At 36.6% G+C, this 10,651-nt stretch overlaps 2 protein-coding genes and 1 long non-coding RNA gene across 8 annotated transcripts; 1 reads left to right on the forward strand and 2 right to left on the reverse strand.

Moving 5' to 3' along the window:
* LOC104776425 (U-box domain-containing protein 11-like) lies at positions 1,318-3,800 on the forward strand. Its single transcript, XM_010500494.2, has 3 exons — positions 1,318-1,718; positions 1,883-2,404; positions 2,496-3,800. The coding sequence occupies exons 1-3, from the start codon at positions 1,437-1,439 to the stop codon at positions 3,540-3,542; spliced, it is 1,851 nt and encodes a 616-aa protein (XP_010498796.1). The 5' UTR covers positions 1,318-1,436; the 3' UTR covers positions 3,543-3,800.
* Positions 4,012-6,562, reverse strand: LOC104776426. 4 transcript variants are annotated; one of them, XR_766125.2, is made up of 4 exons: positions 5,745-6,562; positions 5,303-5,406; positions 4,665-4,760; positions 4,012-4,311 (listed from the first exon to the last, which is right to left on the reverse strand). It is a non-coding gene; the product is annotated as an uncharacterized LOC104776426 (long non-coding RNA). The 4 variants fall into 4 exon arrangements; XR_002037497.1 differs by lacking the exon at positions 4,012-4,311 and having other exon boundaries at positions 4,332-4,760; positions 5,745-6,552; XR_002037498.1 differs by lacking the exons at positions 4,012-4,311; positions 4,665-4,760 and adding an exon at positions 4,773-4,865 and having other exon boundaries at positions 5,745-6,552.
* Positions 7,993-10,565, reverse strand: LOC104776427 (putative 1-phosphatidylinositol-3-phosphate 5-kinase FAB1C). 3 transcript variants are annotated; one of them, XM_010500503.1, is made up of 6 exons: positions 10,296-10,565; positions 9,909-10,185; positions 9,280-9,633; positions 9,047-9,200; positions 8,513-8,954; positions 7,993-8,410 (listed from the first exon to the last, which is right to left on the reverse strand). In XM_010500503.1, exons 2-5 carry the CDS (start codon positions 10,163-10,165, stop codon positions 8,862-8,864), a joined length of 858 nt encoding a protein of 285 aa, XP_010498805.1. In that variant the 5' UTR covers positions 10,166-10,185; positions 10,296-10,565; the 3' UTR covers positions 7,993-8,410; positions 8,513-8,861. The 3 variants fall into 3 exon arrangements, with proteins under 3 accessions (XP_010498805.1, XP_010498801.1, XP_010498802.1); XM_010500499.1 differs by having other exon boundaries at positions 9,909-10,565; XM_010500500.1 differs by having other exon boundaries at positions 7,993-8,439; positions 9,909-10,565.

Below are 10,651 nucleotides of genomic sequence, written 5' to 3' on the forward strand. Positions count from 1 at the left end.
CAACATGCAGTAATTAACACCAAGTATATTTAGTTAATTTGTTCTAAAAAATAGCAAAACCTAGCTAGCTAGTACTATATCTATTGCCAAAAAGAATACAAAACGGAATAAATTGTTAAAACAAATTCACAGAAACCGTAGAAGAACATATAGTTATATTACAAATAAATGATTGATGATGATAATCTTTTAAAACTTCATAATTGGTTCCGGCCAGAATAAACAGATAACTAATTTTTAACATTGTGGTCCGAATACTTATTAGATTTGACCCATCATGTTTATATTTTCTTTTATTAAAAAACCCATTACAACTTTTTTCTATAAGAAAAAAAAGAAAGAGATGATAATATATGTAAGGGTCGGCTTTACAACGAAGCAAGCAAAGAAAATGTAATGGTGCTCGATCACTCTTATGTACTAATGTATAATAATTAAAGCGTGTGTGGGTGTGTGTGTATGTGGTTCATTTCAATTATATGTGTTTGGTTGCATTAATAAACCATAATATTCCAATAGCCAACTGTATCCTTCTCTTTTGTTTTGTTCTCTTCTTCATTCTCCTCCTCTCTATGACTCTATCCACCACCACCGCCAATCTCGTTTTCTTTCTTTTCGTATTTCTTTATTATATTCTTCATTTGTTTATTTATCTACTCATATTTTCTTATTTCTAATAATAAAAAATCGTTGGACTAGCGAAGACAACTAAGAAAAAAAGAAAAAGAATAATCTAAAGTTATTATTAACAAAATAAATAAGTGATATTTCTCACAGTTTATAAGGTTTATAATTTTTTTTTTGTGGAATTATATAATTTAGGGTTTAGGGCTAAATTTTTAGTCTTTTGTCTATTTATATGATTATTAGGAGAAACTTTTAAATAAATATGTTAGATTTTTTGAAAATAAAATTATTCTACAAAAATACATGATTGATAGTTTTAAATTTTAATAATATCACCTTTATGATAAACAATTGCATATCTTTTAATACATCCGACCAGGAAAATAACTCTACATACACTATTTATGAGATTTGGTGACCAATAAATAAAAAATCTCTAATAATTATATTTTCTTAATGCACCCGAAAAAAAAAGTTTTCAATTTAAAGTTTGGTTTACTTTCAATTTTTATTTTTAAAAGACAGACTAATTTACCGGAAATAATGTTTTGACTTTTATGTAACATAAAATAACCATACTTTATTTTTTTGGAGTATAGAAGAAAATAAAAGAAAAAAAGTTGACCAAGACGTAGGTCCTTGCAAAACGGTGCCGTAACAGCGACCTCTCTCTCTCTCTTGACAAAATTGGTCGCGTGGATAAATAAAAGCAACGTCTCTCGTTTCCTGAGTGAGTAAAAAAAGAGCGAATCCCAAAGCTTCTTTTTATTCCTTTTTTTTTTCCCGATCGACGGAGTTTGATCGGCGTAATGGCCGGAGGAATCGTCTCACCCGCTTCTCTACTCGACCTAATCGCCGATATCGTCGAGACTCCACTCAACGCCGGCGTGTTCAAAAAGGATTGCGCGGATCTCACCCGCCGAGTCTCTCTCTTGACGCATTTGGTAGAAGAGATTAGAGACTCAACTCCGATCGATTCCGCCGCTTCTTCGTCGTCGGATAATAATGATTGGTGGTCTGATCTTGTTGCCGGGCTTCAAGCCGCCAAGCGTCTTCTCTCCACAGCTCGATTCCAAGCTCGCGACTCCTCTGTAAGCACCAATTTCAAAATTACGATTTTGCTGTTGTTCCCAGATTCAATCGTAGTTGCTAAATAGAATTGCTGGTTTAGTTAAAATGTAGTTAGACCGTTGATTATATAGTACGGTTATCTCCGGTTTAGCTGAAAGTTTTTGATTTTGTTTGATTTCTCAAGGATGGTGCTGCCGCCAAGAGAATCTCATTCCAGTTCCAATGCGTTTCATGGAAGCTTGAGAAAGCGTTGAGAAATCTTCCATATGATCTTTATGATATCTCTGACGAAGTTGGAGAACAAGTTGAACTAGCGAGATCGCAGTTGAGGAGAGCAATGCAGAGATATGGTTCGTTGAACTCAACCAATTTCTCTAGTGTTTTATCTGAGCCAATGATGGAGAGAGATGGTTTTAGCAGTATTGTGAAAATCAAAGCTGAGGAAAAGCTTCAGAGCGTTTCAGAAACACTTCATTTTGCTGAGGAGGAGGAGGAGAAGCAAGATTCGCCTCCTCTAAGGAGAAGCTCTTCCATTTCATTGGCTTATTATCTATCCAAGGATGCTGATACTGATAGATTAGACAAAATGGTTACCAAGAACACTGATGAATCGACGAAATCTGATAAACTCACGATTCCGGTTGATTTCCTTTGTCCTGTGTCTTTGGAGCTGATGAAGGATCCTGTTATTGTGGCCACAGGACAGGTATGAGTTTAAGATCTGTAGCACATTTTATGAAATTTTTTTTTTTACTGTCTGTTGCTTGGTTATTGATCTTGTCTCTCTACAATGGCAGACTTACGAGAGGGCGTACATACAGAGATGGATCGACTGTGGGAATCTAACTTGTCCAAAGACTCAGCAAAAACTCGAAAACTTTACACTTACGCCAAACTATGTTCTCAGAAGCCTCATCTCTCGGTGGTGCACTGAACACAACATTGAGCAACCCGCAGGTTACATCAATGGCAGTTCAAAAAACCGTGGAGACATGTCGGTGATCAGGGCATTGGTTCAGAGACTCTCAAGCCGGTCCACAGAGGATCGGAGGAATGCGGTTTCTGAAATCAGGTCTTTATCAAAGAGAAGCACTGACAATCGCATTCTGATAGCAGAAGCAGGAGCGATCCCTATTTTAGTGAATCTTTTAACCTCAGAGGACGTTGCAACGCAGGAAAACGCAATCACATGCGTTCTCAACCTCTCTATATATGAAAACAATAAAGAGCTTATAATGTTTTCGGGTGCAGTCACCTCAATTGTTCAAGTCCTTAGAGCCGGAACCATGGAAGCAAGAGAAAACGCAGCTGCTACACTCTTTAGCCTTTCGTTAGCTGATGAGAACAAGATCTTAATAGGCGGATCCGGTGCGATACCTGCCTTAGTGGATCTGCTCGAGAACGGGACCCCGAGAGGGAAGAAAGATGCAGCCACGGCATTGTTCAATCTCTGCATTTATCAGGGGAACAAAGGTCGAGCAGTTAGAGCCGGAATAGTAACTGCATTGGTTAAGATGCTAAGTGACTCGAGCAGCCACAGGATGGTTGATGAGGCTTTGACAATACTCTCGGTCCTTGCAAGTAACCTAGACGCGAAATCCGCCATAGTGAAAGCGAATACTCTGCCCGCATTGATAGGTATTCTCCAAACGGATCAAACTAGAAACCGAGAGAACGCAGCAGCGATATTGCTTTCCCTGTGTAAGAGAGACACCGAGAAACTGATCACTATCGGTAGACTCGGTGCGGTTGTGCCATTGATGGATCTATCGAACAATGGGACAGAGAGAGGCAAAAGGAAAGCGGTATCTTTGTTAGAGCTTCTCCGTAAAGCATGCCAATAAATAATTAGTCTTCTGACAACAACAAAAAGGTTCATCAAGCTCTCATTTTTATTGAGTTTATTAAATTATGTTAATATTCTTGTTCAATTGATTTGATTTATTTTGGAATACTAATTCCATTTGTGGAATCGAATTTGGAGATGGTGAGCCAAAAGGGGTGTTCGAAAATCGACCTCTGTTTTGCTCGCTGTGTATTTATTTGTTACATTTGTAATAATATTTATTATTGGAGATGAATGAATAAAGCATTGAATAATATTTGTTTTAACTCTCAAAGTTTTATTACTTCACGGAATCGGTTCACGTGAATTGGTTACTCTTCTGATCAAAGTTCCTCAAAAGTCACGCAACAGTTACAAATAAGATGGAAATAATTGATTAGCTTACATTATTCGTTAAAATGTCAAATATTACACTTGCTTTGTAGGAATCTAAAGGGCCACATGTCCTTATAAACCGGCGTAATTACCTGAAGAGTCAATTATCTTCGCTGGAGGTATCATATTCTTTCAAATAACATTACCCTATAATATATTTTGGTATTTCACATAATGCTTCATCAAGTTAGAAAATGACAGATTCCGAATTCATTCAATGATTGAAATGAAAATTCTAAATTTCGGGGTTGTTTGAAAGATTCTTCATGACTGAAAGCGAAGTGAGTCATGATAGTCTTTTTCATTGATTTGAGTTGTTGTTTACAAAATGGTTCAATTATCACCTTCAACCACCCATAAATCCCGCCATTTTTCCAATAGGTGATAGTTAGCTTGGGAAGAAAGAAATCAGAAAAGTCAGCTGAAGATACCAGTAAGGTGAAGGTCAACGGACAAGCAGCGAAGCATTTGCGGATCAGAACCAAACACTTTGGGTGTCACAACAACTTGGGCATTCCAATGACATTGTCTGATTTTAATATTTAAGCAATATCATGTTGCACATTACCATAAATAAGAGTATTAAGGGCATGTACATCGGCAAACCTTGAAAATTTAGATACTATATTGATTTTATTAATATTTTAATACAAAACTTTTATTTAATTTAATTAATTATTTTTGTTTTTAAATGGAGCAATCAAATGGTGACAGACAAGCAAGCAAGGGTCTGAGAGTGTCTTACTTTATCTAATATTACCGATGTGCTTGCTCTAATAGTTTGCTTCAGACACTATTCAAGTTTGATCATCGGGAATGTAATGCTGCCTCTTTATGTCATCTCTCGATAACAAACAACAAAGAGGAAATCAGTGTAATGACGTAAACATGAAGATATACTTCCAAAGTCACAACTCACAAGTTGTCAAAGAGAAGTCTAATTCATCTGAAAAGATCATAGGCATCCACAATGGAGGGTTATAATTTTGGAGCTCTTATAATTTTTAATTACTATATTATGTACTTTTACTAGAATAAGAACTTTGTGATTCCTAATTAAATTTTTTTCCTCTAACGGTGGGTTATAAATTTGAGTCTCTTAATTTGAAAATTTTCCCTTTTATCTTTGCATCTTTGGCACAATGGAGAATGTGAAGACTAGAGACAAAAGAAACAAAATATGGAACAGATCAATAAAGCAAACTGTTGAAACTCTAATCTTCTAGATTGATGTTAAAAACTTGACATAACTAATTCCATTCCTATGAGTTGACCTCTCAAACAAAAATGCAACAGAACTAATCCCAGAGCCAGTAGATGCTGGAACATCAAGCTAGTCTATTTTCACAAGAAGTCAACTTCTATCGTGGATGATTAACAAACCTTTGAGGGAGAGATGTCCAACATTCCTTGCATATATATCGCTGCCAAACTCTTAATATCCTTTGGTGCCTTTTTCCCAAACCGCTTATGCTGCATTGTTTCACCTATTCACATTAACAATCACATACGAGAGTTTTTAGGAAGAAAAAGCTAAAAGGCTAATTAATCAAAGACTCTACTTCGTAAGTGTCGTATCAAAATACATGAAGAAAGGATCAAGACTTTGAACCAAAAGGAGTTCGCTAACACTAAACAACCAGCATCTTGGCATGGTTATGAAATGAAAGGATCAGTTCTACAAAGCTAAACGATCCTTTCACACACATCTTGTGCATAGGATGAGATATTTCAGAGCCTAAATTAGAATCCAATCATAAGAAACAGCAGTATCCCAAGTTGTCCGGGTCATTATACACAAAGGAACAAGGTTACTTAAACTTACAACGACAGTCATTTTCTGAGCAAGAATCTTGGAAGATTCATAGAGAACCCTTCTTCCAGTTCCTGAACCACATGACTCGAAGGCAGTACCTTGGGAGATGCATCAGTATCACCATCACCGTCATAATGCATCAGTATCACCATCATCGTCAATATTCCAAATTAAGAAACCAAGAAGAAGCAAAATGCACAACTCCAGCTTATAAAAGACCAAAAATTCAACAAAATAGCACATGGAATCTAAATCAATTAGCAGAATCAGAGTAACCAATCTAGTCCTACTTCCAGATCCATGTACAGATACGATGATGATCATACAAAACGAGTAGAGAGAGAGAGAGAGAGAGAGAGAGTCCAAAGAAGACAAACCTACGCAATACCTGGAGGAAGATGATCAATGATTTTTTTATTAAACCATGCTTTCAATCTACCTTTCGATAAACCCATCACGATTCTACAAAATCTTCACCCAAAAAGTTCCCTAGATTCACAAATAAACGTTGATCAGAAAAGCTTTAGCGCGTCTCGCTCTCCTTAGGTGATTGTGATGGCGTCATACTCTTCTTGTGTTTCTCAATCTCCTCCGATTAGCCTCCGCCGATTCAATCTCCTTCGCATCTCATCCGACCCGAATCTCCTCTGATTCCATCTTCTTCCATGGTCAATTCGTCACTTCGATCGAGAGAGAGAAAAAAAAACGATTGACCATCAAAAAAAAAAATTTCTTCGTTACTCGGTTTGCCCAACAAAAACGTGACACGTACCGTCTCTTATTATCAAATCCACTATACTAAATAAGAGGTCCTCTTAATTTTTTTTTCTTTTCTTTTGATTTTTTTCTTTTTCTTCTGTTAAGTTAAATCCCTCCTTAAAACCTCCCGTTGGGGAAGGCCTAAACACTCTATCTCTTGCAACATTCTAAGTGGTTTGGTTCATGTGAAACAATAAACTGCATGGTATAAATTTGAAGAACTTTTTTGTAGAAGAACTTCAACACATCAAATATTTTTTTCTCAAGTCACGTATTTTAGTTCTTTTGCTTTTTTCCCCTTTTTTTATCAATACTTAACTAATTTTAATCAATGCCACAAAAATGTAGGCAATATTAGTTTGGTTAGTAGGTACAAAATCTACATCCACCTATGAAGTTTAAATAGGTGTCTATCAAAAAATTCCCTTACAAAAAAAATTGACATACGAAGTGAAAATATTTTATTCCATACCAACTTCTCTACCGGATAACATCAATTGAATGACTCCACAAGGAATTATGATTTCAAAATTTACGATTTCGCTGTTGTTCCCACATTCAATCGTAGTTGCTAATAGAATTGCTGGTTTAGTTCAAATGTAGTTAGACCGTTGATTATATAGTACGGTTCTCTCCGGTTTAGCTGAAAGTTTTTGATTTTGTTTGGTTTCTCAAGGATAGAGCTGCCGCCAAGAGAATCTCATTCCAGTTCCAATGCGTTTCATGGAAGCTTGAGAAAGCGTTGAGCAATCTTCCATATGATCTTTATGATATCTCTGACGAAGTATGAGAACAAGTTGAACTAGCGAGATCGCAGTTCAGGAGAGCAATGCAGAGATATGGTTCGTTGAATTCAAACAATTTCTCTAGTGTTTTATCTGAGCCATTGGAGAGAGATGGTTTCAGCAGTATTGTAAAGATCAAAGCTGAGGAAAAGCGTGAGAGTGTTTCAGAAACATTTCATTTTGCGGAGGAGAAGAAGCAAGATTCGCCTCCTCTAAGGAGAAGCTCTTCCATTTTATTGGCTTATTATCTATCCAAAGATGCTGATACTGATAGATTAGACAAAATGGTTACCAAGAACACTGATGAATCGAAGAAATCTGATAACTCACGATTTCGGTTGATTTCCTTTGTCATGTGTCTTTGGAGCTGATGAAGGATCCTGTTATTGTGGCTACAGGACAGGTATGAGTTTAAAATGTATAGCACATTTTTATGAATTTTGTTTTTACTGTCTGTTGCTTTGGGTGTTTGTTTAATTATGTCAATATATTGTTAAATATGATTTGTTGGATACTACTAATTCTATATGAATCGACCTTGTTTTGCTAGTTGTATGTATTTCTTCCATTTTGTAATAAAATTGGAAAGAATAATCATTCAAAAAATGTTTGGATATATATTTTCAAGTAGATTAATAGTAGTATATCTATGAAGGACTTGTGTAACGTGTGAATTGGTTACTCTTCTGATCAACGTTCATTAGAAGAGAAGCAACAATAAGCCCAACTATTCATAAAACGTCAAATATTGTACTTGCTTCGGTAGACAATCACATGTCCTAATTTCCCTATTTCACACATAAAAATGACTGGTTCCACATCTCCAGTGATATACAATCACTAAGGTAACAAAATGGTAAAAAACAGAAGCTCCAGTGCCACATCAATGGATCAAGGATGAAGGGAAACAAAATACCTGCAAATAGCCTTTCTGAACCTCTTTTTGTACTTTTCAGGTGGGATTACAGTTGGAGGTTCTCGTTCACCACCAAGTACACCTGAAGCTTTCACCGTAGACTCTACTTTTCCGCGGATTGTGTATTCTCTCAAATAGTCAACCATATCAACGACAAGCTCTTTGCGTTCCTCGTCCAGTCCGACTAGAAGTGAATAGTCCATCACATTAACCCTCTACACATCAGATTTAATGTTATTTCAACCTGACCAGTGTTAGTATAGTGTTATTTCCACATGACAATACGCATCTAAAAGAGGGTTTGTTTATTTACTTACCGATAAGAAGCAGGTATCATTCCAAATGGCCCTCAACATGCGTCTCTTGGCATTTTTTTCAACGAAGATGAAGTCTTCCTTCAGTAAGTTCGAGTCGAGCAGAACTTTGTTTCGTCCAGAGGTGTTTGAATTGAACCTTGACCGCTCTGATCCCTTCAGATCATACACTTTTGAGATATTTTTATTGTAAAAGAGATTTTTCATCACCATTTAGTAACGATTGGACTCTTTACAGCCTTTAACAGAGACCTGTGGAAAGAAAATGAGTCAATCATAGGCTATAGGGTCAAAAATTCCAAAGAAAAACACTCATGCAAACCACCACAGGAATCTCAGGACGCAGATATTCCTAGACATAAGAGGTTACACTTTTTTCGACTAGTAGAATGTCAGGACGCAGTGAAGCCAAGCGTTCCTTTATCATTCTCACACAAGCCTGTTCCTGTTCAAGACAAAAGAAAAAACACTGAATATCGTTCCACTAATTATTCAGAGACTTTTAGTCATGTCCATAGGTAACAGCAGAGAACTTACCTGTGGGAGTAAATCTTTAAAGAAACTTAGTTGGCAAGCTACGGTCTTATGTTTGACAGACTCAGCTAAAATCATTAACTTGGTTGTTTGCTGTTCAACATTCTTTTTTTTGTTGCTGATGTTCTTGCTACAGACGATTCCCTTAATGAAGCAACTGTAACCCAATAACAATATACTATTAACAATTTTATCAAAAAAGAGATTTGGAAGGGGGGTTTTAAGAAGTAGAGTACCTCTGATTTAGGTTTCCTGAGTTAATACACTTTACTTTCACGTAGGTTCTAGGATCCATGCTTCTGTAGCTAGTATCTGGCTTAATATACTTGGCAGCTTTCCATGCCAAACTAGTAATAATGTCCAGCCATTCCCTATTGTCTGATACTAATAACCCTGCAACAACAGATCGAAGCTGGTCCTTTGCCATAGCTTTAATAGGGTGAAGTCGAGCGTGTGAAAACTCGTTAGCAGAGTATTCTTCGTCTTCTTCTTCTTCACTAAAGTAGTCCACTTGGCGGTTCAACACTGGAAGATCCCACAGAGATTCGGTGTTCACAAAATCAAGTGATTGTGCCACAGAATTCTCATCCCTGCAATAACAGCACAGACGTAAAACACAAAGTTTTACCATGACTTTATTACGAAATAAATCTGCTTGAATAAGCCATAGATGAATCAACACACTCATCACTGCAATCACATCAGAGAAATAAAACAAAATTAAGCTTTGCCATGCTTTTACCATCTAAAATTAGCAACAAAAAGAATACACACCATCATCGATAACACACAAAGATTGACTCGAAATGCAAGAAAGCGGAACCTTGTTACGAAATTTTCTAACGAAATCGAAGTCGAACTGTACCTAGAAGCAAGATTTTCAACCCGAGTCGTGTCAGTTGCCAATGAAGAAGGCAAGTCGTAGCGCTTTCCTTCTGAATCCGCTCCGCGACAAGGTTTGCATAGCCTCTCGCATCTTTCTTCTTCCTTCTCACTATACACAGTATGAGAACGAGGGCACAAACCACAACACAATCGCTCACACTTTTGGCAACAGAACTCGATTGCATAATTGAGTAACTCTTTCTCACAAAGGTGGCACCTTTTGCAACTTGTTGACATCTTACGAAGTTATCTACCACCTATAGTCGATTCAAGAAACAATTCCGATGCCGTCGCTACTCAGCAACACAGAAAACGTTGATTGGAGGGAAAAGAAAACGCTGATCGGAGTAAAGAAGAAAGCTTTCACCTTTTCTCTCGAACTTGGAAGCAAAAGACGTAAGATGAAAGAAACTAAGAAACAGATTGTGAAAAAAAGATGAAAAACCGAAACAAGAGAGGAAAAGAGAAGTTTATATACAAACAAATTGGGCAAATTGAGAATCAGAAGACGAATTAGTAAGAAGAGAAAAGCGCACGTGGCTCGCATTTTGTTTCTCCTAATTTTACTAAAAACTCTTATTTGTTGAGTCGTCTTCCTCTTCTTTTCTTCTGTATCTGTTTGAGCTCTGAACTAGTTTTCGTCCTTCATGAGCACGAATTACCCAATTATTTTCTTTTTTTTTTTAATTAAAAAGAAAAAAAAAAAAAAAAAAAAAAAAACCT

This window comes from Camelina sativa, chromosome 3 (genome assembly GCF_000633955.1).
Source record: "Camelina sativa cultivar DH55 chromosome 3, Cs, whole genome shotgun sequence".
In the NCBI taxonomy this organism is placed as follows: domain Eukaryota; kingdom Viridiplantae; phylum Streptophyta; class Magnoliopsida; order Brassicales; family Brassicaceae; genus Camelina; species Camelina sativa.

Coding starts and splice junctions, on each gene's coding strand:
- LOC104776427 (XM_010500503.1), bottom strand. CDS start 10,165: ATGTCAACAAGTTGCAAAAGGTGCCACCTTTGTGAGAAAGAGTTACTC. Junction 9,634..9,908: donor GTTGAAAATCTTGCTTCTAG/GTACAGTTCGAC, acceptor CTGTTATTGCAG/GGATGAGAATTCTGTGGCAC. Junction 8,955..9,046: donor TTAAAGATTTACTCCCACAG/GTAAGTTCTCTG, acceptor TGTCTTGAACAG/GAACAGGCTTGTGTGAGAAT.
- LOC104776425 (XM_010500494.2), top strand. CDS start 1,437: ATGGCCGGAGGAATCGTCTCACCCGCTTCTCTACTCGACCTAATCGCC. Junction 1,719..1,882: donor TCCAAGCTCGCGACTCCTCT/GTAAGCACCAAT, acceptor TGATTTCTCAAG/GATGGTGCTGCCGCCAAGAG. Junction 2,405..2,495: donor TTATTGTGGCCACAGGACAG/GTATGAGTTTAA, acceptor CTACAATGGCAG/ACTTACGAGAGGGCGTACAT.